A 27,117-nucleotide genomic window follows, 5' to 3' on the forward strand; every position below is an offset into this window, starting at 1 on the left:
AGTCGGATTATTGTTTTTTTTATAGTGTTGGTTCTTTTTTGGGTGAACACCTCATTTTTTTGTCCAAATATTCTCTTTGTGCTATTTTTCGGTGAGGGAAGTTTCTCCTACCTACTTGTCCTTGGTCTTTATTTTCTAGTATCTCATGGAATCTGGGATTTTTTTTTTTTGAAATCTTCACTATAACTTTGCCTATCTTGTGGTCATTCTTATAATAGTGAGCTACTTTAGAGTAGCTAAAAGAATAATGTGAGGAATCTTTATAAAATTTACAATATTTCTTCTTTGAATGCATTCACATAAAGATAGGAAGTTATAATATGATATATTTGATTGTGTTACATTTTAGATTAGGTTCTTAAATGATTTGTCTCAATATCTTGAAGATTATACTCTATGCTCTTTATTAGGTCTCTTGGTCCTTTCCTTCTTAATCTCTTTAACACTTTTAGCACTCTTGATAGCTTCCTACTCTTTCACCAATTTCTTCAACCTTCCTTTATCTCTAGGTAATTCAGTTTGAAAAAAAACTATTGCTTAAGATATCTTCAAAAAAATCTCACAAAATCTCTTCTTTATGCCTCTTTTGAAAAGGGTCCACTATAAAATCTCTTAAAGAAACTCTTCTCACTTTAATTAATGCAAGGGGTGATCATTAGTTTTAGGGGATCATCTCCTCATGGGGTCTTTTGAATATTGGGGATGTGTCCTTTAATGACTCCTTATTAGTTAACAAATTTTCATTAATAAAACTTGAGTTATTGCATCCTTCTTGAAATACTTTTATTATTTTTATGGAAATTTTTGAGATATTGATAAATTTATTTAAATGTCTATTCCCTTTACTTTCCTTCATTTCTTTGAATCTTAAGGTTTTTAGCATTTTATCCTTTTGTAAGCTAACATTCCTATTGATCACATTATCCAAATATTCCAGACCCTCCAACCCTTTATTTATTGCTATGTCCAGGTGTGACAAATCTAGATTAGAATAAGGTTCTCAAGTTTAAAATTTAGATTGCTAAGCACTCCTACTTCTAAGCCCTAGTTAAGCACCAATGTTTTTAAGCCCCCTTGGATTGAATCTATCAATGCATCATACAATTAATTTGCTTTAAACCTTGTCAATTTTTTTACTTTTTCTATTAGGTTATTGATTGCTCTAATGTACTAATGTTGATGAGCAATATTCTATGTATTCATCCCTTAGATTTCGAGCTCTCCAAATTCTTAACAACAACCTATATAGTGCATTCCAATGAGACTTCCCTAGCCTTCTCAATTCTCTTATTTTAAAGCTCTTCCATATCTCGGGTTTGTTTTAATCATCTCTCTTTATTAATTTTCATTTCATATTCTATCTTAATCTCTAAACAACAATATCTCCTTTTGCCATCTATGCTTTGATTTGGTTTTACATTAAACCTTTTATACATTTCCCTATAGCCTAGACTAGATCTAACTCAACACTCGTATCTTTTTAGAGTCTTTCTCCTTTCCATTACCATGCCTTAGGAGCCTAACCATACCAACCGTCCACCACTTGCCCCCACTCCTTGAGGATAGGGACCTAGTGTGTGCTACCACACAATGTTAAAATTTGTTCCCATGCTCATCTATAATCCCTTCTCTTGGTGTTTTTCTCATTGCAACACTCTCCTTAGGTCTGACTCATTTCTTACCACCAATATCTAAGGTCTTGACAATATAAACAAATACTGACAAGAAAATGCAGGCTGGTGATTTGAGTTACTTCTATGTTAGAGTTGTGTTTTTATATTTTTGTGATGGATAAGGAAGAAAATTATAACATATGCGATAGGATTACAAGATAAGAGAAATGAAATACACTTGTATATTCATTCGCCATACACATATCAAGTCTTCATTAACTTCATATCTTCACCACATATATATGTAACATATTAGTATGTGTCCATGTTTCTCATTACACATTATATCTCTCTATACATTTATTTCTCTTTCCTCCTTTGTGTTCTATAAATTTACATTACATTTATTTTACTCGTCTCCTTATGTGGGATATGATCATGCTATTGTTATAGTTTCCCCATTTACAAGTACATGTTCTTAGCCTTTTTAGGACTTCATAATTGTACTCTTTAGGTGTTTTTACAAGTCATTTTCAAATGTACCGCATGTCTATTCGTTTGACCTATAGTAGTTGTAACTATCTCCAACTTGATAATCTCAATCTTTCTAAGAAGTAGTTTGAAAAAATGTACTTTGATACTATGTAGGAATAAATTAACACTCCTATTCACTTGGGAGGTGAGCTTCTTGGTACATCCCTAGGGACTAGTCTTACCTCAGCTCGCCCCAAATGGACACTGTACTGGGTTGTCGGGATACCCTGTGACAACAAAAAAAAACCAATGTACTATAATTTATTAAATCAACAAGCCTTCTACTAAGATATACACAAAAGTAAAATGAATATATAGAAAAATTCTACAACAATATTAGTTAACCAGTTTGATTACAAACTACATATGAACTCTTAGTTGTATAGAGCAAGGGTGAAACTAACAAATGACATGATAGGTGGAAGTTAAATATTCTTTCTTTATCATGAGAAATAGTAATTAGATAGGTACTGGAGAACTTAACCTAAACTAGCTAATGAAATGGAATAGGATCATGTTTTTTTTACACAACTAAAGACACATATTTCCTAAGTAATATTAAGTAGTGCTCCCTAGGGATTCATCCCCTTCGATTTTACCTTTGTCTTTTATAGGGGACGTTTCGAGGATGCCTATAAAATATCCCCCCTTGCCTAACGACTTTTTGTCAAAATTTAGGAAATATGTTCTTGGGATGTCAAAAAAGTTGTAGGGCATGTTAGGGGGTGGCTAGTTGTATCCTAACATACCTAAGGACATTTTTGTTACTTTTTTTTCTAAAACATTACATTTCAATGCTTATTTTGCTTATGGCATATTGATTTAGGATTTATAAAAAATATGAAAATGGTGTTCTCCATGAAGGTCCGTGTGGTTTTTAAGGTGTTAATTTTGGCTTGGTGGTGAGGGTTCTACCCCTTGACATTGCTCTTGCAAATTGCAAGGTGTTTTGCCCCTTGATTCTGCTAGGTGTGTTGATCTGGAACCCCTATGAGGGGTGTTGCCCCTAATCCTATTGGGGTTGTTTCCCCAAAATCTCCATCAAAATATGTCTAACCTTGAGTAATAGACCAATGATGATACATGACCATCTACAAAATACACATCGTCTATTTACAAATCTCTACATCTTCACAATCTTGGAGATCATTTAAGCTAAGAGGCTAGTAATATTGTGGCGCTTTCTTAGATATATTACATTTTGTAAATATATTATTAGACATTTATTTGGAAGAAGTTGGAAATTTGGTCCACACATGAGAAACAAAGTTGCATGAGTTATTTAACACTTGTTGTTCCCTTATTTGGTGTTAGAGCCTAGTTTAGTCTCTTTATTTGAATGTTTTCCTAATAGCCTCTTCTACATGGATAGACATCGCTAGGGAAATCAATCCTAGCATCTAAAAGTAGCATGTAATGCTTTGTTTCCCATAGTTACAGAGAATCAAATTTTGCAATGTGTATCCAAATCAAATCTATACATGACTTTGTTTTCAAGAAAGAATTGTATGTAAATAGTAAAGGCTATTGAGCATTGTAATGTGAAAATTTCGGATTCATATATTGTCTATTTTCAAAGCTAAGATAGTTTTGGCAATTAAGTTTGAGCATTTAAATATACACGAGTCGGGCATGCCATTATTATCTCATGCTTATTTGTATATATAAAGAACATCATAATTCCTATTCAATTACCCATGCTCACAAATGTTCTATAATATCTATGATGGGTGCTTTATCAATATTTTCATATGAATATTTAAAATTTCTTTATTTTTTTCCTTTATTTAATAGTCGTCCCCTAAAAATGACAAAAAAATCTCTATATCAAAACTATGCCCTGTTATCCCTTGTAGTCCCCGATCTGAAAACTTGAAAAAATATAAATCTTAAGTCCTAATTAATATGAATAAAGTCAAAACTAATCGAATGAAAAAGATTAGACATCTAATATAGTGTGAACACACCAACATATCAAACTCAAAAATAACCAAAATCATATAAAAAATTTAACGACAAACTTTCCAAATTTCTTATTAAATAATATCACTTTCAAAATCTTCCAAACTAACAAACTCAATATCAACACCCGAACCATCAAAACTTATATTAAATAAACGTAAACTGCTAAACATTATGGATTATTTACTTTCCCATCTTTTTAATTAAACATTACGGGTTGATTTCCTTTCCCTAGATTGAGTTGCTTTGTTTCTAAATTTTTGAGATGGATGTCATACTTTGAAAAATAGATACTATACTTTTTAATGTAATCTTTTATCTACTTATATGGGAAATCCTAATTTACTTTTCCTGCTTTTACATTTTGGAGCTACATTGTGTGCCGCGGATCTATAAAAAGGAAGAATCATCTTCAACTTCAAGAGAAGATGATGTTTTTCATGATTACTACAAAGCTGGTCATGACAATCAATGGATCAGAACTACAGATTTTACACCATTTTGCAGTTTTGGCCAGTCTTTGGCAATCTGCCTGGAGCTTCCCTATAATGTGAACGTTTCCCAAATTCAGCGAGACTTCCCACGTTACAAAGAAATTGGAGATATTCTCTCTTTCCAAGAAGGATTTTCCTACTCTGATTCAAAGTTGGTGCCAATAGTTAATCTTTCTGAGTTCCATTTGCCTTACAAAATCTTGTTCCAAATAAATTCACTTATTCAGGAAGGCATACTTAGCTGGCCAAGCCTCACCAATGAATTCTTCAATTTCCTGAAGCCTGACAAGAAACCTCGTGCATTCATAGATTATGCACTGACAAGGTTTAAAAATCTGAGGAGCCCTTGCTACAATCCAGTTAAATTGCTGCTAAAGGAATACAACACTTTCCGGAGATCAAGATGGTATAACTATCCTAGTTCAGCAGGAAATGTTGGTCTGGATGGTGGGCTGATGTATGTGCACAGGGTCCATGTAACTCCATCAAAGGTCTACTTTTTTGGGCCTGAGGTCAATGTTTCTAATCGCGTCACTCGTCAATTTGCAAATTATATTGACGATTTTCTTAGGGTCACCTTTGTTGATGAGAATGGCGACAAGCTTTATGCAACTGATTTGTCTCAGCAAAGGATTACGATGAATAATGGTCAGGGGAAACACACAAAATTATACAGCCGGGTTCTCTCAGTTTTGAGAGACGGTATTTTGATAGCTGATAAAAAGTTCGAGTTTCTTGCCTTTTCAACCAGTCAGCTAAGGGAAAGTTCTGTTTGGATGTTTGCTTCCAATGCTGAGGTTAGTGCCCACAGTATCAGGAGGTGGATGGGCAATTTTTCGAGTGTTAAAAATGTTGCCAAGTGTGCAAGGAGATTGGGGCAGTCTTTTAGCTCTTCCACAGAAACATTGCATGTCTCTGACTTTGAAATTGATCATATTCCAGACATTTGTAGGAAGCAGTATATTTTTTCAGATGGAATAGGGAAGATATCTCTGTCCCTGGCAGAAAAGGTGGCTGCAAAGTGTAAATGTGATAACACACCCTCTGCTTTCCAAATAAGGTATGGTGGCTACAAGGGTGTCGTAGCAGTTGATCCTGAGTCCAAATACAAGCTGTCTCTGCGACAAAGCATGTTGAAATATAGGTCAGACGATACAAACTTAGATGTTCTGTCATGGTCCAAATTTAGGCCTTGCTTTCTGAACAGGCAAATTATAAGCCTCTTATCTACTCTGGGGGTTGAAGACCATAATTTTGAGAAGTTGCAGGAAAAGGCAGTTGAGGATCTGGACAGGGTCTTGACTGACCAAGCTGTTGCTCTTAACCTACTGCAAATTATGTCTGCCGGTGAACATCACAATGCACTTATAAGTATGCTGTCATGTGGTTTCTTTGCCAATTCTGAGCCATATCTTCTAATGATGCTCAATGCATTTCGAGCATCTAAACTACTTGAGCTAAGAAACAAGACACGCATATTTGTTCCGAAGGGGCGATGCTTAATGGGATGCCTAGATGAAACTGGGACATTAAATTACGGTGAAGTATTTGTTCAGGTTTCTCATGCTGCAGGAAGCAAACAATATCATGATCCCGGGCTTGCTATCTTTAGACAAAGTGGCCTTGACCACAAAAAATGCATAGTTAAAGGAAAAGTAATTGTTGCCAAAAATCCCTGCCTTCATCCAGGTGACGTACGCGTTTTGGTGGCTGTGGACATTCCCAAACTCCATCATATGGTTGACTGTGTAGTCTTTCCACAACGAGGTCAGAGGTAAGAGAGAAATAGTTAAGTCTTCTACTTCAGCCAATGTTTCTTTCTTTGTGCAGGTGCATATAAAGTCCTTAACTTAGTATTTATTAAAAAAAATGAATTGCAGCCAAAGTGTTTGTTGGCTTAAATTTTCTAACAGTGTCCTTCAAAGTCCAAGCTGTCTTGATGAACCTAAATTGATAATTCACTAATATACTACAAATGCATGCTTGGAATTTCTTATATGGCTTTACTTGTTTTTTCATGGTAAGCGGGAAAAGTTGAAACCCTATTGCTTCTCCACTATGCTCTTGATAGAAACATGCTGTGTTCCACGGTGCTAGTTTAGAAAATGTCATAGAATATATTGTTTGACTCATGTAAGGTATATATTTTTTGTTCCCCTTGAACCGAAACTTCTCTGGCCATGCCAGAATAAATGCTTCTTTTTGGGTGAACGTGAGTTATTTCAATGCACCTTGTTTTGCGTTGGATTTTGTTATATTAATGAAAATGATGGATTCTCTTGACAACTTGACAAATCCATTGGTAAAACATAAAAGAAAATGCAAACCTCTAAGACATTCATTATCTGTCTACAATGTACATAAGATTCCATGCCCTGAACCTGTAATTTAAATGAGGATGTGTGTAATTGACTCGTGGCTAGGATAACCCTCAAATAAGTTATATTATCATCTACAAAGTCATATATAAATAGTAAGGTCAGCTTGGGTAGCATACATGGCATAAATATGGTATATATATGAGGTGGAGGTTAGTTGTTATAATCATTTTGTGTATTGTGTGTTTATTGAGGACTATTGGAGGTAAGCCTTCTTGAAGTGGCTTATTATTTTTAGGTATTTGTACATATTTCCTATTATATTCTTCTTTTGTGCAAGCTATTTCATTACAAGTTGTATCAAAGAATGATTTTGGCATCCAAATGGCAAGAAATAAGGTGGTTTTTTTGGGTTCAAAAGGTTGAATTGTGAAGCACATTTCTGTTGAACACAACTTAAGACTGAGAGAGGAGGGGGGGGTGGGGGGGAGAGGGTGAATTAGTCCCAACCTTAAAACATTTAACCTTAAACTTTATCTTTCCAAAACACAATCAACTTATGTTTCACCTTATCAGCAGCAATGAAGAATAAAGCAAAGAAACACATTGCACAAGAAAACACCAGATTTACGTGGAAAGCCTAAAAAGGGAAAAACCATGGTGAGAGTCAACTCACAATATATGAAATGATTACAAATCTGTTTTAGGCTCACTACCAAGGAAGCACACTACCACCTAAAAGACTTGTAGGCTAAGTGCACCATCCCAGGGCAAGATACACAAGGACTTGTAGGCTGATCCTCACTGCTCAAGGGCAAGATAAAAAAGGACTTGCAGGCTGAAGCTCATTCCTCCAAGGCAAGATACAAAGACTTGCTGACTGGAGATCACTTATCCATGGCAACATACAATATCACAACATTTGAACCAGCAGGATAAGGTCTTCTCCAAATATGAAGTTGCACTTGAACCACTGTCATAAGTAGCCAACTCCAACAACAATCACCACCACATTGTCACTGTCTTCGCATCAGAACATTCTCACATATAGTGATTTTATCGATCACATCACAACAATCACACTTCACAACTCCAAATTGATCTTCTATAAATACCGTCTTTTTCATTATGAAAACAAAGGATAGGCATAAGTCCTATTAAGCCAGCCACCAAATATTGTTGTGGTGAATGTGGTCCAATCCAGGAGATAGAGAGGACCAAAAACATCATATTACACTTTTCTAAGTAGCTGCGAATAATATATACGCTGACGCACATCACCCAAGAACGACAACTAGGTAACATGTAGATAAACAATGTATCACATAACTAGTCAGTCCAAAACCAAAACACATAGCATCCCAATAAATAAAATCAATGTGGATCCTCACATGCTAAAGGTAGCACCCAAATACAACTCAATACACTCTCTAGAGTTGACATATATTATTAAGATCATAGCACAAGTTGGAAAACAAAACTCTATTGGCCAAACCACAACAATTACCCAAAAGACAACATTAAACACAATGTAGCACCAACCAAAACATTCAACACACTGCAGATCACATTAGGCATTTTTCGAGAACATCCAACATCATTCCCAAATACTTCTTTCTTATAGTCACATCTAATATCTATACATGTTGGTGGAATATAAACAAACATAGACACTTCATTGCCAAAATGCCAGGAAATACAATCCTGAACTGAACATCCATAAATCTTCTTGTAGAACACTTAAACACTTAAAACTGGAATTGAGACAACGCACAAAGATCACAAGCATGTCCTCCAAGTCGCAGCACTTGAAATACCAATGCGAAGAAATGCGAAGCATTTTCTGGACCAATCAAATCCACTTCTAATAGACAACCAAACTGTTAGCAAACAAAAATCACTAGCCACACCAACTGCAACATTGGGAACTTGAAAAAGATAGTAGTGCAATGTCCACAAAGCATAAACATTATGTCCAAATCCGCGAGACAAACTCTCAAAATGCGGAGGGATGCAAAGCATTCTTCCAGCTAGACTTTAAATACCCTTTCTTGCATATCACATCTCCTTGCACATAAAATATTCCAGAAACAATATCAACCTGAATAAGAATGTCGGGGCCAAGGAAGACTCATCCAAGTCATCACTATCATTATTAACATATCAACACCTCAGATTGAATGTAGACATCAGACACCAAGAAGGTGGACATACACAACCCAAAGCAACTACAAGTAGTAATAACTATCTCTTTAACCCAATAAAAAATTGTTGGTGTAATTAATTATTCATGTTGGATATAATTGCACTTTATTTAAGTTTACTTAGGTACATGCACAACATTGTAGTTTGCATATGAGACACTTAGGGAGATGTGCTACATTGGAAGTGTGTATGTAGGAGAATTTCCACCTTTTATGGTGTGATCTTGTTGTTACTCTATCATATCCACTTATTGTGGAGTGATAATTCCACCTTCGGTGGGTGATCCACCTCATGTGGAATATTTTACTATTTCTCCTACCTACCCCTACCTACCCTTGCATCTCATTGAGCCACATGTCACTGTTACCTATTTTTCGCTCCTGGCTGAAGAATAGGTTGAGAAATGCTAGCATGAACAAAAGAAAGCTAGTGTATACTTATTCTCTATTTTTGTGTTTTAAAGATGATGTTTCTAAGTACTTTTATTCTGTAACAACAAAGAAGGAGACATCTCATTGCAAAAGAAAAGTATTTTATTCATATTCAAAATTGTGTCCCACACAAGGAGCCGTGGGACTAGCTACGTGCATCTAGTGCAGAGAGGAAATATACATATATGCATGCACAAGTACAAAAGAAAAAATGAGGAAAAGGCATGTCAAGAATGGAACCAGTCATTGCCTGAATGACTGGAACAGTTGAGGTACGCTCGTCGTCGCCTTTGTCTTGCTGCTCCCCCCTGGTCCGCTGAGGCTTTCTTTCTGATATCTGCAAAAAGTTGAAACAAACAATGTGTTAGAACATTTTGTTCTAAGCAATAGCTGGCTGCATTTCTGACATATGTACTAATGCACGCATATATATATATGATCCCTACATACATCGAATGCATATAGCTCGCATCACAAAGGAATCTCCAAAAGGCAAAATCAGATCAAAGGAAAGTCACCATAAATATGCATTTTTGCTAACAGGTTTGTTTCATGTGCAGGAAAAATAAAAAGGACAGTTTGCTGGTCATAAAGTTCACTAAGATGAGTGGAGATGAATGCGGCTCCCACAAGGGTTGAGCCCAGCTCATGTGGACAATCGCAAGGTTTCATACAATCAGATCAACAAGACGACATTTTATGCATCAAGCCTAAAAGATTTTTTATGATAAGCTGGAAAAGGCGTGATTGATCAGACATTTCAACAAATTCAAGTCAGCTGCGTCCTTGGAAATAATATTCAGATTTTAAGAGAATAATGTTTAAATGGCAGCTACAGTTTTTATAAAATATCTATGAGAAATCAGCATTGAATGGCAGATGACAAAAGGATGGTTTCTAGTGTTTGTTTTTCACCATTTTCAGTCCAAACAGTCATACAGAGAAGTGCTTATTTCAATGAAGACAATGAGAAATCAGCATTGGATGTTGGATGTGAAGATCAAATTTTTGAAAGAGATATTCCAGTAGTTTATGGGAGTGTCCAAGAAGCATTTGTTGAGACTTCAAGCCTTGAAAAAACAGAAAGATTGCCATGTGGAATTGGTTTGATAAATAGATACCACAATGTTGGTCCAGGATCAAATGGACATGGATTTGTGAAGGGTGCCTCGTTTGATTCTTGTTTCATTGATAATAATCATTCTGAGGATTTGGGTTACAATAATGGCAGTGCTGCTTAACCACCAGATGGAGCTACATCTCAGGCCACAAATCTTTAAAAAAATTTCCAAGTCACAAATGGAAGTTAAACACTCTGATTCCCTGGATTACACTTCAGAAAACGAGGAAGATGTTAGCGACAAAAAAAATAAAAAATGGTGCAACAGTCTGATGCTATGCCATTACGAAGCAAGCATTCAAGTTGGGCACATACTGCAGAAAGTGGATACAATAGAAATCAAACATGCTCTCCGCAAAGGAGGGAAGTCCTAGTTGACAGAGATTCAGAGCTCAGATCAGCTAGATATGGTAGCCCAAGCAAGTCACAAAAACTAAGCTCATGCAGACTTCATCTGATTGCTACAGGGAAAAGCAAGGAGTTCACAATTATCTCAGGAGGCATGTAAATACAAGATCATCGCCAAGAGGTAATACTGATGTAAAGAAGGTTGGAGATGGTAGCATAGAATTTGATGAGCGTAGATGGTGCAGTCCAAAACAGAAGGACACAAAAGATTGGAAGATTGGTTATAGTTGATGACACTGAAGTTCGCATTGCAATCATGTCTGAACCAGAAAATACTAAGTTCCGTGGAAAAGTACCTGGTTGGCATCATGCCAAATGTTTTCTAGAAATGTGTATCTGGACTGATCCAATGGACAAAATGCCTGGCTGGGACAGCCTTACTGCAGAGGATAAAGAAGCTGTTCAAAATATTGCAAAACCATACATTCAAGATTCAAAAAAGAAAGTGGGAGATTCACTGGAAAAAGTTAGTGAGAGTTCAAAGAATTCCAAAGATGGGAAGAAAAGGAGTGTACCAGTTGTTGGGAAATCCAAGAAGCGTAAACCTGAGGAAAGTGAAATGCTGCCTCGTAAAAAGCAGAGTAAGGGGTCCTCAAATAACAAATCCAAGGAAGTGGATGGAAAATTAGAAGAATCTTCCTCAGGAAACAGGGAATTGGAACGGAGTTTGGAGGAGCAATCTAAGGCATTGTGGAAAATCAAAGATGAGTTACAAAAGAATGTCAAGTTGGCAGAGTTGAAAGAGATGCTCATAGCTAATGATCAAGAACCAAGTAGTTCAGAATATGATTTGAGAGAACGCTGTGTGGATGGCATGCTGTTTGGGGCCCTCAAAGAGTGCCCAATATGTGGTGGCGGATTAGAATATTCTGGAGGTCAGTATAGATGCAGAGGTTTTCTATCAGCATGGAGCAAATGCACTTACTCAACTACAAATCTTGAACGTTAGAAAGGAAAATGGAAAATCCCCAAGGAGACAAATAATGAGTATCTTCTTCAGTGGTTTAAATCACAGAGTGGAAAGAAGTTAGTACGTATCCTGCCTCCACAATCTATTAGCAAGCACTCTGAAAACCAAGATATAATAGGGCAGTCACAGGACCCGAACGTTGGATTCTTGCAGCTGTTAGCAGTGGCAATTGTTGGAAATCTTACTGAATCCCGTGTACAATGGAAGCATAGAATTGAGGCAGCTGGTGGTAAATTATTAGGCAAGCTTACACGAGATGCTGACTGTTTGGTCATAAATGAAAGAGAGATTGATAAGCATAAAACTGAAGTGGAAAGAGCAAGGAATATGAAAATACCAATTCTTAGGGAATCCTATCTAGTTGACAGTTTGGAAAAAAGAAGGCGACTCCCAATGGATGAGTATAAAGTAAAAAGAGAGAGACAATCCTGCAGTACTGAGTTAAAAGCTTACAGAAAGTGCAACAAATCATAAGTAGATTTTTACAAATAGAAGCAGATGGAAAGCAGGTTCGAATGCCATGAAATATTTCAGAAAAACACAGAGACGAAAGCCATGCATGTTACATTAAAAAACATTTTTTCCTTCCAGAATCAGTAAAGAATGGCGGACCTGTGCAGAATAACGGATGCAAAGTGGAAGGATTGCGCCCAGCAAGGAGGGAGTCACTTCGAACACCCCAAAAATGCTCAGAAACACAACGGATTTCCACAGCGGCTCCAAAAAATGAGCCCGAAACTAGCAAAAACGCAGACAAAGAGCAGGCCGTAAGCAAAAAAGGAGGCCCAGCAGTCATTTCGGCACCCAGAACAGAGAAGAAATCGACATTTTTCTTCTTCCACGCCCAGCTCAAACCCTAAGCGGCGCCCAGAAAGATGCAGAGCTAGTTTCCAGAATTGTCGAAAGACAAATGTGAAGAGGCAAAATGAGCTTTTAGGGTTATTGTTTTCCTAAAATATCTTCATAAAAAAATCGCCTATGTTTCCTTCGCTTTCTTTCTCCTCTCTTCTATGCCACGTTAATGGTTGGAGGCCAAATGGCAAGGTTCGCATATGCTTCCAAGTGATTTTAATCACTTTAACATTTTTGTAAAGTCTTTTGCTTCCTAAGTGATCTTCTATCACTTAGTCCCCCCTTGCATTTTTCCTAGCAAGTTAACTTTTGAAACTCAAAAATACGCCCTCAAGGATGTAAGCAAATGTTTTTAAAGTTTTCTTTTTTTTTAAAAAAAAAAAAAATTTATTATTTTTTGATCAAACATAGGTTTGATTTTATTTTATTTTATATTTAAAAAATAATAAAATATAATAAAAATTTTATTTATTAAAGTGTTAATCAAACACTTTTATTAAATATATTTTTTATTACATTTTATTATTTAATAAATAAAAATAATAAAATTGTGTTATTAAAGTGATGTATTTATTTTGTCACTTTAAATAAAACAATCCTATTATTTTTATATTATTAAAACTTTTAAATATAAATGAAAATAAAGTCAAACAAATGTCTGACCAGATAATAATAAATCTTTTTTTAAAAAAAAATCACTTTATTAGATATTTTGTTTGGGCAAAGGGAGGGAGATTTTTGCATTTATGAGGGCTTGCAGGCCTGTCAGGGGCATTTCAGGGTCATTTATGTTGCATTTATGAGGTTTTATGGTTGCAAAATGGATGACTTAGCCTTTTGGCTCAGGTTTATCCCTTTTGAGATATTTTTGAGGCCCAAAAAGTAGGGTTTTTGAGTTTGCTCGACCTAAAATGAGGAGGTGGAGTCTTCTTGATAACTTTGGAAAAAGGCATATATACTGGGAACCTTCATTTTTGTAAGGGTTCTGATTCATTCATCTTGGAGCAGACTGTAATTTTTTAGTTCTCTCTGCAAGAATGGATGTCTTTGTAACACATTTTCAGGATTTATAAAGCTTGGTGATACCTGTTTGGCAAGGATAATAGCTTGGTTTGCTGCCCTACTTCTCATCTTTCTTTGTTACTGCATCTTCAGGGTTAGTCAGTTCTTTGGTGGTTGGCTTTTGCCCCCCTTAAAACTTACATCTCCTTTTGATGCCTTATGCAGAAACATATATACTACTTGCAGGTCATAAGCTGTGTTTTAATGATTAATAGTCTTAGGTTGTGAAAAAGGATTTTTTCCCTCTTAGGACTGTGATTATCCAGCCTGTTTATGAAGCATTGATGCAAGGGTCATGAGTTGTTGGTTAGTGTAAAAAAGGGGTTTATTATCATTGTTGTACTATGTGTCTTTTGCTTAGACAGATTCCAAAAGAATACCATCTGGTGCAATCACCTTAGATTCAAGTTTTAGTTTTACATTTTCTCCTCCTTACTCTTTTCCCTGAAGAAATTGTTAGTTTAGGTGCAGAATCTGAAAAGAACCAGCTTACTCTGGAGGTTCACTCCATTTTTTAGGCAACCCACAGCCCTAGGAGGGTTCCCATGTGTCACAAGCCTGCTGAGTTGATAGCTTAGCAAACAGGGGTGCAGGTTCAAGTGATAACAGTCACCATTGTGTGTTCTCTTGTCTCTTAGCCTTGCCTTTATAAGCAGGCTCATCTACATTCAATTTAATTTTTAACAACAACAACAATCTTGATGATCCAGTTGATCGCATTTTGCATCTTGATAGGAATATAGTTTATTGTTGTCACATTTTGTTCTCTCTTATTTGTGCTTTCCATTGCCTCTAGATCTTGGCAAAATCTCACATGGTATCAAAGCCATTAGAGTGCCATTGGTTTGCCAATTGAGAGAAATTTGGTGGTATTTGGAGTTTTGCATATTGGAGCTCTCTATTGCAAGTTATTATTGGAGCTTGTTGGGTCAAATCTGAGGTCACCATTGGATTGAGGAGGTTCAAGAAAGTCAGAACCACCTTTTATTTCATCCAAATCCGACATCCAAGGCCAAATCTAGAACCGTTTGAAGGTGGAGGGTGGTGACTTGTCCCAACAGCGATTTGCAATTTTGAAGCATTTTTGGCCAAATTCATTATTGCCATCGCGCTCAGAAGGCCCAAAAATCCCAAGATTGCCCATCCATTCGTCCAAACCGGCCTCCATCACTCCAAGCTGAGAAAAAATCCCCCTCCCTTGGTTGCTGGTACGAATGTAGTGAGTAGGTACAATTTTTTAATATAATTTTTTTTTTCGTTTTTCATTAAATAAATTAAAAAAAAAACGAATTAAATCCAGGGGGGGGGGATTTATTTGTTTTGGTTTTTAAAATTTAAAAATTGAATTTTTTTGAGGGGGCTTTTACTACGGGGCCCGCAGGCCTTGCTGTTTGCGGGTACCTTGTGGCCACTCGTAGGCCTTGCTATGCAGGGTACCTGCGGGTGACGCAGGTGTCCCTGTAGAGCCCTGCAGGGGCTTTATTTATTTTTTAAATGTTAATTTATTTTTAATTTGTTTTTTTAAATATGTTTTATTTGTTTTTTTTTCAAGTTTTTTTAATAATAAAAAATAAACTTTTTTAATAAAGTTTTTGTTTCTTTAATAATCTTTTATTAAATTGTTTTTTCATATCAAAATAAAATTAAAAAAAAATCACTTACGCCTTTTTTTTCAAGTTTTTCTTTATTATTTTTTAATATAGTTTTTTTTTCATGGGCATTTTAATAAATTGTTTTTAGTAAACTTTTAATTAAGTTTTTAAAAACAAAAATATCATTTAATAAGCAAAAATGGGAACACTATTTTTTTCTTGTCTACCATACTTGTCTTGCAGTGCTTCCAACCGGCAACCAGGGGGGGACTATTGCTCCTATATTTTGCTTGACGACATTCCAATCAAAGGCATCTTCATCTGCAGTATTCTACAAGGCTTCTTTGGTGACATCATTTTCATGTTTCTATATTTGCATGCTCTTGCATGAGCAATGTTATACTTGCACTATCATAAAGTGCCACACCTCTTTGTATCTTGTCTTTGATAACATATCTGATGTAATCCTCTTGTACACAGATTAGGAATATCTTGTGAGACTTGGTGTATGGCTCCAGTTGAGACTTAGATTGTACACATCTGTGCATGGCTCCTGTGAGACTTTGATTGTACCAGTATTTCTGCTATTTACGAGTATCCAGATGATGCTCAAAGTAGGTTGTCTCCGTGCCTGATCTTTATCATGTTGCAACAAGTGATTCATCGTCATCGACTTGGTACCTGGTTTTGTCACACTTTGACATTATTGGTGCAGCATTGGCTCTCTTTCTTCCTAATGGGGAGGTATTTTGGTCAACATCATTGGACCATTTTTGCCAAAGATTTTACATTGAGGGGGGCTTCATGGTCTCTTCTTCTCTCTTATTCATCATTGAGAACATTGTGTGCTTTCATAATCTCTCTTTTGGGGGGGGGGGAGTTTTTTCCCATGTAGTTTTTCTCTCTTTCTTCTTTTGTGAGAGATTGCATTTGCATTTGTACATGGGCACCTAACATGGCCTAGTAGCCGAGACCCATCTTGCATTGCTTAGTTGCATTGTGGACAAGTGCATTCCCCTAAGTTGCACTTAAGGGGGGGTGTTGGTGTAATTAATTATTGATGTTGGATATAATTATACTTTACTTAAGTTTACTTAGGTACATGCACACCATTGTAGTTTGCATATGAGACACTTAGGGAGATGTGCTACATTGGAAGTGTGTATGTAGGAGAATTTCCACCTTTTATGGTGTGATCTTGTTGTTACTCTATCATAACCACTTATTGTGGAGTGATAATTCCACCTTCGGTGGGTGATCCACCTCATGTGGAATATTTTACTATTTCCCCTACCTACCCCTACCTACCCCTACCTACCCTTGCATCTCATTGAGCCACATGTCATCATTGTGTGCTCTCGTCTCTTAGCTTTGCCTTTATAAGAAGGCTCATCTACATTCAATTTAATTCTTAACAACAACAACAATCCTGATGATCTAGTTGATCACATTTTGCATCTTGATAGGAATACAGTTTATTCTTGTCACATTATGTTCTCTCTTATTTGTGCTTTCCATTGCCTCTAGATCTTGGCAAAATCTCACAAAAACATATCTGGCATCCCAATGCAAGCTATAGGTTGACACCAAATGACAACATTGCCAACACCCTCTTCATTGACATCAACAACAATACAACAACGTCAACGACCCTATAATGACTACTCAATGACAAGAACACATCATCAAGGACATCATAGACAACACATATTGTTAGATATCAAGTTGACATCAATGACAACACATCTTGCCAACAATTTCTTTCAATTGGCAATGTTTAATTTTTTTTTTTGAAGGTGTCATGAAGGACATATTAAAGCGGGTATAGTCTAGATTTGACGTCATTTGGAATAGATTTGAAGGGGTTAGAGCAAAATTAGGATTTCCACAAAATTTGCCCTCGGGGCTGTAAAACAATGATATTTTTCCTATACTCTCAAGGGTTGATCGAGGACATATTCAAGCTACTATAGTCCAAACTTAAGGTTAATTTGGAGCAGACTTGGAGGAGTTATTGTGAAATTGGGTTTTCCATTGAATTCCCCTTGAAGGTTGCAAATGAACAAATTTCTTGGAGATTTGTCTTGACTAGCGAGATCTAGGAGATAGGAAGTTATAGAAATTTTTTTAGATTATTTGGATTTGTTTTTTGTAATTTATTGCAAAATTATTTTGCCACACCATGGCAGGGGATTTAGTAAGAGGCATACGAAAGAATCAAGTCAAAGACTTGTGACAAAGGTGATTCATTAGTAGAGGATATGGATACCACATCCATGAAGATATAAGGAAAAAAAACAACAAAATGGAGGAAATATTGTCAAAGGTGGCAATGCAAATGAAAAGAGAAGTCACTAGTATGATAGAAGATATGATGGCTTACATCAAGGATGCAATGCTCCAACTTCAAGGATCGATATCTCAATCGAAGAAGCAACATCATATTTCATGCAATCAATTGGATCCTCTAGGCCAAAAGCTCTAGATCTTAGTGCTAGCACTCATATGGGATGGCAAAGCCTATAACCAATGATGGACATGCAAGAAGAAGAAGCATACAAGGTCCCTACACCAAAAAAAAAGGCAATTATAGATGTGTGCTTAGTAGTTGCTAGGAATGTGCTGCAATGATTGCCTTCGAAAGTAGATCATGATCATGCCATTCAACTAGTATTAGGGCATTATCCACCATTCATCACCTCTACCTTGAGGGTACATCCAAAGGTTAGAGGAATAGAAGAACACGTTTGGCACCACGGGGGTTAGTCTCTAGTCTCAAGGAGAAAAAGTTAATAGCATAGAACAAAATGAATCAACAATTTAATCAATGTAGAATTTCAATAAGAGAGTTACTAGAGCTCGATGATGGTACAAAAATCATTTTGGAACTCAAGAGAATCCTTAGAGATGCACTAAGAGAATATATGTGATAATAGCTATAGGATATCTAATCAAGTGGACTAATTTGGCCTATGAAGATGCAACATGGGAAGATGAAACATTCTTCAAGAAGCATCTAGAGATTGTCAACATCAAGGATAATGCTATTTTTTAAGGGAAGGGGCATGCTACACTTGTAACTGTAATGTTGTGAAATAGGTGTTCACAAGATTAGGCATGCAAATTAGGTACTAGACCTATTTCACAAAGGCATTACATTAGGGAGAGATGGGATCAATAGATTCAACCTCAATTTTATGAAAAAGGCTGAATGCTGATTGGATTCCACTCTTCTTTTGTTTGTTTGTTGAATTGGTTACTCCAAAGATGTAAAGTGAATGCTAGATCTAGAGCTAAAGATGGAAAATTGACATAAATCAGCTAAATAGATAGTTACAGATTTGTTATGAAGTTGTAAACACAGATTTGGAATGAGGAAGATGAGTAGAACCCGTGACTTGAATTTGAGCTTGAAAATGTAGGACAAGGATGCTTCGGATGACCTTTTCCTCAAAATGCTGGATGCAAATGAAAGTTATCTTTCTAGGATCAAAATGCAATCTTGAATATCCATGTAAAGATTTGCCAAGAATTTGCTGCCGGACATAGATATGCGGAGTGACCCTATCCTCCGCTTTTCGTGCCTGCAAAAGTTGGATCTAATTGTCTTTGTCTATTCTTCCTAATTTCACAATTGCAACTTTTGAACATGTTGCATGCACAAAAAAGAAGAGAAGTAGTGTTGTGGATAGGGGTTTGCTTAAGTCAATTCCGGGTTTGGAATTATCCCTATAATTTATATTGAAATTGAAATGAAATGTAAATGTAAAGCGTGCCTTTTGAGGGCAAATGTTAGATCTAAATTGAAATGTTTGAAATTGACATGTGATACTTTGATGAGTCTTTCTTTGAGGTCTTCATGCAAGGGTTGATGTTGCCAAGTAGAATGTAGGATGTCTTCGTGAAGTCTTGATCATGGATGCCATTTTGAATGCTTGACCTCTCCTTCAATGAACTGAAAATCCTTGATTGCTTGCTCACTTGAATTGAATTGAATTTGAACCTGAATCATATGGAGAGTTAATTGAGAGATGTTAGATGGATGTTCAAATGAGGGGGTTAAGGTTTTCTTTTATACCCCACTACATCAAATGTGTTTGAAACTTTGAAAAAGGTCGACATGGGAAGGGAATTCTCGCCCACATTTCATGACTGTTGTTGGGACCAAAATTTGGCCCCTTTTAGCAGGACAAGGACGCTTGGGGCGCCTTTTTCCATCCAATCAAGGCCGAACAAAGGTCCACAAACCATATGCTAGGTGAAGATTGAGAATTAAAGTTGGTGTGAGCATAATCAAACATGGTCAAAGCACAGAAGGCCAAAACACCAAAGTGAGGATAAAAATTGCATAGGGATACAATTTACAACACTACAGTAACCTATAGTGTAAAATGGGATGTGTAGCTGACTTGTGGCTGGCATAAACAATAAATAAGTTATATGATCATTTATAAAGTCATATATAGGTAGTTAGGTTAGCCTGGGTAGAATTTCATGGCATAAGGATGGTATATGGAGAAGTTAGAGGTTAGTTATTATCATCATATTGTGTATTGTGTTCTTATTGATTATTATAGTTAACCCTCTAGAAGTGGCTTATTATTCTCAAATATTTGCAACATATTTCCTTTCATATTCTTCTCTTGTGCAAGTTATTTTGTTAAATAAGATCTATGTTCCATGGTGTTTTGGGGACAGGGATGAGGTTATGGTAGGGGACGCATTTTGGGGACGACACCCCGAAGGCCATTTTTAGGGGATGGTGGGGGAAGGACAATATATAAATAAGTGAGTTTTTCAAAATATATTAATATATAATAGAGAGATATGTCAATAACTGATAACAACAATATCAATATGTAAACAAATCATGAGCAGGAGTATAATGATACAATAAATTTCAGTAAAGTAGTATAACAGTAGTCTCAAACATCAAAATATCATGGTCTATCAATATCCAAAAGTCTCAAATATAAAAATACACAAGTCTATGAAACTAAGCCTCATTTGTGCTATCAATATCCAAAGACTTAGAAAGATATGAGTCACTATCACTCTCTACCTGAATTGGAACATCCAATGGTAGCCCAACCATTTCTAGTTGCACCTCCTCGTAAATTTTCCTAACATCTTCAGGATCAACATCTCATCATGCTGTTGGAGTCTATCGATACTCAGTAGTCTGTTGGTCCTGAAGTCTCAAGGCACTATGAATTGCAACTAGTTTTTTAGCTCGTTTTGAGGTAAGCCTGTTTCTCTTAATGGAGTGGATGAAGCCATAGGTGGACCAATTCTTCTCTGCAATAGAGGAACTAGCAGTTTGCGAGAGCAAATGAATGGAAAGTTGTTTCAACACTGGTGTGCCCTTCCCATGAAATTTTCACCACCCAACGTGGTTTTTTGGTGCAATAGTGTCCATATCCATCCTAGCCTTTGGTTTGTTGAATGTAGGACCCTAAAGATCGACAAACTGAATTTATTGTTGTCGAAGAAGAGTTTCTTTCTCATTGGTATAACTATACATTTTAGAAAGAGCTTCTATAAGCTCCTCTATCACCTCTTCATCTTCAGAAGGAAGCATTCATCCTCAGAAGGAAGCATTGGTCTAGGTCTACGTGCATACCACTTTAGATTAAGAACATAGGAAAGCATATGAAGAGGGGTGTTCATTATGTTCCACCCCTTTGTGATAATAGGCCTAATATGCTCCTCATAGAATTGCAATTCAGGATCCTTGTGATGAATTGCTTGCTTCATTTGATCAAGCATGCTATCCAAAGTCTCATACATCTCTGTCAGGCTAGGAGAGTCTATATTTGCATATTGGATTACCCCCATAGCTAGTGATATGATAGAGAAAATATACTTGCAAGCAACATTTAAAAATTAAAACTTTTAAAATAAAAAGTAAATAAAGTACAAACAAAAAAAATTAAATTTTCTTACTTGATATTGGACCACCAAGTGTCATTAAGTACTCTTTCTCTCACAGCTTTCCTTTCTTTTGTCTTTGATGGAGCCCACTTTTTCCAATCTCCACAAACAACCATGAATTCTAGACCATCCTGTACCTACAACATCTTCTCCAACAAAATATAATAGATAACATATCTAGTCCCAACTGGTTTGAGGAATTCTTTGAATAAGACTGAAATAGTGCAAGTGAAGTCTGATGATTACATACAAACATTTGTATGTCTCTAGCCTCTGCCACTGCTACCTTCACCCAATCTATTCTACCAATGCTTTTCAATGCATTATTGAAAGCATGTACACGACATGAAGTCCAAAAATAATGTTTATAAGCGCTCTCAATCATGAAACCAACTAACTTACAAACACAAGCTAAAATTGTCACACCTTGCACAACTTTAGAATGGCCAACCTCCTTTATGGCCTCCTTCAAAATGAAAAATAGGAAATCAACATCCTTAAGTTTCCCAGAATAATCAATAGATCTAAGAAAGTATGGACCAACATGGCATGTAACAATAACATACAAATTTTTGCTCAAAATGTGTCATTTTTGTCTCCAAGGCATGTTTTATGAGGTGCAAAACTCACATTTGTTACTGTCAAATCATTGGGGGATGTCTTTGCCATCATTGTCCAAATTTTGGTGAGTTTTAGTCTTCTTTTTCCTAGCCTTTTGTGCAATTTCGGGTTTCAGAGTAGTCATTGTAGGTTGAAGATTTTACTCTTAAGACACGCTTCCCAAGGCAAAATTTTTGCTCCTTGGTGAACTGGACTGATCTTCGGTCCATCCTCGATTCACGATTCAAATTTCATCGCGTTTCGAGTTCATTTGCTATGTTTTTTCTTCAATTTCGGGTTTTTTCTTCCTGACTGCAGGTGGGAAATTTTCCTTTGATTTCAAGTTTTATTTTCTCTTGTTTTAGTGTTGTAGGGAAATTTTAAAACAATTACAAGTGCACTTTATTTAAAACTTGTCACTTGTAACATACTTTTTATTTCCCCATTGCTTTTTATGTCTTTTAAGTCATTGTAGGAACTTTTTAGACAAATTACAAGTGAATTTAAAAGTTCCTACTTAAGTGATTTTAAGTTGTAATATGGATTTTATTTCCCTATTAGAAGTCTTTTTGAGTTTTTTAAGTCTTTTATGTTTTATTTTTACTTGTAATGGGAACTTTATTTCCCTATTACAAGTTTTAAAGTTGTTATTTCTTTTAAGTTGTGTGTTTTTTTAAAAAAAACTTGTAATGGGGATTTTATTTCCCTATTACAAGTTGTTTTGCTCTTTCTTTTTGTCATTTCTTCCCTAAAACCCAAATTTGCCTTAGGAGTTGAAAAAGTGAAACAATTAAAACTTGTAAAAGGGTTTTTAAAACCCGATTACATGTCTTTTGCAAGCATTTTAAACTTGTTCCTTCTCTCCAAGAACCCGACCTGAGTTTTTCCCAAGAAGTTCAAATTTGAATCCATTTCTTTTGCTTCGAATCTGGATTTGATGGTGCCAAGTGTTGAGGGAAAGAGGCATGGGAGTTTTTGCTTTCATTTTTGGTGATTTTCTTGCCACATTTTTTCCCTTTCTCAGGCATTTTGAAACAGCAAGTCGTGGCTCTTTTTGCCACGTTTTGGCACCCTATCAATCTGTATTTACAACATTAATGGAGGCGTTTTTGGTTTCCTTGCTTCCATACGTGGTTTGTTGGGCATATTGACCTGATTTTCTTCCTCTTTGGATGCCGTTTTTGAAGGAGAAGGTTGAATCAAAATCCGTTTTTGGCTGCCAAGGGTTTTCAGCATGTCTATTTATGGAGCATTTCAGTTCTTCCCAAGCTCATTTGTTTTGGTCTAAGTGATCTTCTCAAATGGATAAGTTCTTTGAATACAATTTGTAAATTTGCATGATTTTCCCCTCTTTCAGATTTTTCCCATTTATTTGATTTCGGGTTTTACAAATCTGATTGCAAATAAGAGTTTTTCCCATTTTCCATGTTTGCCATTACCGGTTGGTATCATTCTTTCCATTTTCCCCTCATGTCAAAAGTCCATTTTATCCATTCATTTCACCTTCATTCATTTTTCTCACTTAAAGTCTACTTGCGGTTGGAATTTCAAAACCCGATTGCAGTTGCGTCTTCACTTGCAGTCAGCCTTCCAGAACCCGAAATTGGTCCAAAATACACTCAAAAAACACTTGAAAATGAGTCTTATAGGTCCAAATACAAGTGCAAACTTGTGTTTTCCCATTACACATATGAAGTTGCATGTTTGTTCTTCGTAATTGCAAGTTAATTCTCTTGTTTTACCACACATGCAATGCTGCTTCCAAAACCCGAAATTCACTTGCGAGCCCATTTTTGCATCAATTTATCCCTTCCCATGTCAATTCTGTTTGCAAACACGACCTACCAAATCAATAAATTAAGGCATGGGCCTTATTTTGCAAGCAGATTTCAAGATTGGAGGATGATACAAAGAAGGAGATACAATAACAATTCATGGATGCAAATTCCCGTTCTGATTCAAGATGTCTTCACCAATCCAAAATACTTCAAGTTCTAGCATCTTGAAGCGGCATGAAGACCATCATAGAAAAAGGATGGTGTAGTTAGAGTCATGTCTTTGGACACTTAGATCAATTATGCATTAATAATTTTGTTTCAACAAGTTACATGTAAAAAAATAACTTTGTAATTGCAAGTTAACTCATCACTTGCACTTTTGTAATTACATGTAAAGCAACTACAAGTTGAGTTCAATTAGGACTGTAGTTGGAATAAGTCATGGTGGTTGAGAGAATTTATCAAGTTAGTAAGGATCCTCCCACCTTTTTCTCAAGGCTCCTCTCCTATAAATACTTGAGGGGGTCTATTGTAATTGATATCTTTTGGCAATACAACAAAATTCTGCCAGTTTGTATGTGCACTCTAAGACTTTGAGCCTAGATGTAAATCAATTTGCTCAATAAAGAGACAAGTTGTGTTGAGACTTTGTGCCAATTCAAGTTGTTATGTGATGACATTTTCTGAAGTTGATTGTGATCTTTGTTCTATTGTTCAAGAGGGATTTAAATGCAATCTTGTAGACTTTGAGCTACTTATTGCGTTTGGAGTTTTAGGTTTGGTTTTCAAACTTGGTCTCGCATACTTTTAGCTGTTTATCACTTTTGAAACCAGTGTTGAAAGCTCAAGCAAAGGGGTAACTTGCAGACTTTGTGCTGCTTTTATTTTCTATGTTTGTGCATAAGAGGTGCATCATGTAGTTAGACTTTGAGCTGCTACATACTGTGCTTGGTTACCAGAAAATTATCTAAAAAAGGTTGATAGGAGAATAGATAGTTGAAGACTTTGAGCTTTCTTTTTGTTTTCCTATCCTGGGGAAGAGACAAAGGTGTTTGTGCTTTCATGGAAACTTTGCTGCCCTTTATGTTCCAAAAATCCCACAAAAAAGTCTCATTTCTGTATTTGTTGTTATTTATTTTCAATTGCTATTACTTTTTCTGTGAAGAGAAAAGAGTATAGTTTTTCTTGAAAGAAGAAGAAAGACTATTGTCCCACCCATATTAGATTAGTTTAGTTTGTAGATAGGGGGAGCCTTCCCTAAATTAGGAGAGTATCATACTCATACACTGTGGCTGAAACCACAATTTTGCACATCCCCCAGGTGTACAAAATTTTCAACCAATAGGCCTATGTTGAATATGAGCTCACCCATCCACAACAATGGAACAACTAGTCGTAATGCACGTTTGCCTCATCTCCTCCATTATCATGGTCAAATTTTGAATATTGTCTGTCAAGGAGGGAGGTACACAATCTACGTTCTCTGGGGAGGAGCATAAGAGGGTCCAATTGTCAATATGTCTCTAAACATAGTTTTGAAATAAGTTAATCTTGCCAATTGAAATGGAAGAGCATGTGCAAAAAACCAATGGCCATTGAATCATTAGCATGCTCGCATTGTTGCATATTCATTAATCTTATCATTGTATTTTTATCATCTATAGTGGCCTTCCTCTTCTCTCTATCACAACTCTCTTGCTCTCCAAATGATACATTGGAAGAGGCATGCAAATTTGTACATGACTGTTTCTTATTGTGAATTGTAGCAATAATTTTGTCCTCACTCACTCCAGCCAACTTTGCCATTTCGACCTACTATTTCAATGTTAGTTCCTCACAAAATCTAACATTTCCACTCTCACTCACTAGATGGCTTGCAACCCTAGTATAGATCCCATTGTAATGAGTGTTGAAAACATGACAAATCCACTTCTTGCTTCCCCCTGTATTTTTTCTCTTGTTACTGGTCACATACATGACAAACTAAAGCAATGGTTTCTTGACGTTGAAAGGGCCTTTTGCAAATTTTTGAAGAGGGTGAAGGGTATGCATAACAATCTTGTGGAATAGAATGCGAGGTTCAATTTTCAGGAGTAAAAAAAGGGTCTACTGATATTGTGTTCACTTCATTTTGACTTTCACTACCCTCATGATTGTCACTATTGCTGCTGATCATTTTGCTGTGTTTTTGTTTATGGTTGAAAGTCTGAAATCAAATAATGAAAATATTTTTTAATTTAAAAACTTATAAGCTAAAAACTTTGAAAACTGAAAAATAATGACATAACTTGGCTGTAGCTTCAAACTTGTAGTTGATAAGTTGTTTTAGATTTGAAGCGAAGAAGAAACTGGTCCAATAACTCCTCTAATCAATCCAATTTCTCTAAATCGGTCTAATGTCTCATCCAAGATCCAAACCCTCACAACAAGAGCAAAATTTTGAGTGCACAAACCAAACTGAGCAAATGAAAATGATGGAATGAAATTTTGGTTTGCTGTGTATGTGTTTTACCTTTTGTTTTGACTTTTAGGTCAAAATAGGGTATAAGAGTGGCTTTGGAGGGCTTGTGGGAACCCCGGCCACATAGGATTGAAACAATTTTAAAAAAATCAATATTTTTTTTAGCTGACTAGATGTGCCTAGTTGCAGGGGATGCCTAGCTATGTCGAGACGACTAGGCATCCCGCACAATTCTGGGACGTTTCTTGCATTTCCAAAGGATTTGCAGATAGGGAGGATGATAGGGGGACGTTGTTGTGGCCTCCTGCCATTCTTGAAATGCTAGGGGATTGGGACACCAGCTTCCATGGCTAGGGACGTGTGCCTGTGTAAGCTCACATAAGATTCTATTGACGTGCGTTTTGTGAGCACGCCCAACACAGAATAAAGTTTCCCAATGACTACCTTATCCTCTCTTGATCAAAGTCAAATGTATGCTAAGATTGCAGGAAGATCATATGATGACTCCAAGGTTCTGACTGCGTACTAGTGACTTTATGTGGATATAGGCTTGTGTGGTGATGTTGCTGGTAATCCAAGGGGACTTAGGTTTGGATCATTCTTTCACTTCTTTGCTGTGGCTAGAACTTCATCATCAGATATAGCAATTTTGTGATGCTTCTACTTCGAATGAACTGAAATTAAAGGGTAAAGGATTTAGGAAGACTAAGCTAAATCTAAGAACTCAATAGATGGCAATGCTACAAATCAGGTCGACCACACTTCACTTCACCGCTAGAAGAC

General features: G+C 36.3%; 1 protein-coding gene across 1 annotated transcript in view; it reads left to right on the plus strand.

Moving 5' to 3' along the window:
- LOC131035269 (probable RNA-dependent RNA polymerase 1) overlaps positions 1 to 27,117 on the plus strand; it is a 163,173-nt gene that overhangs the window by 45,957 nt on the left and 90,099 nt on the right. The window contains exon 2 of the mRNA XM_057966939.2: positions 4,480 to 6,377. Within this exon, the coding sequence (XP_057822922.2) occupies positions 4,480 to 6,377 (1,898 nt within the window). The remainder of the gene's footprint in view (positions 1 to 4,479; positions 6,378 to 27,117) is intronic.

Source organism: Cryptomeria japonica, chromosome 2, assembly GCF_030272615.1.
Source record: "Cryptomeria japonica chromosome 2, Sugi_1.0, whole genome shotgun sequence".
Taxonomy (NCBI): Eukaryota; Viridiplantae; Streptophyta; class Pinopsida; order Cupressales; family Cupressaceae; genus Cryptomeria; species Cryptomeria japonica.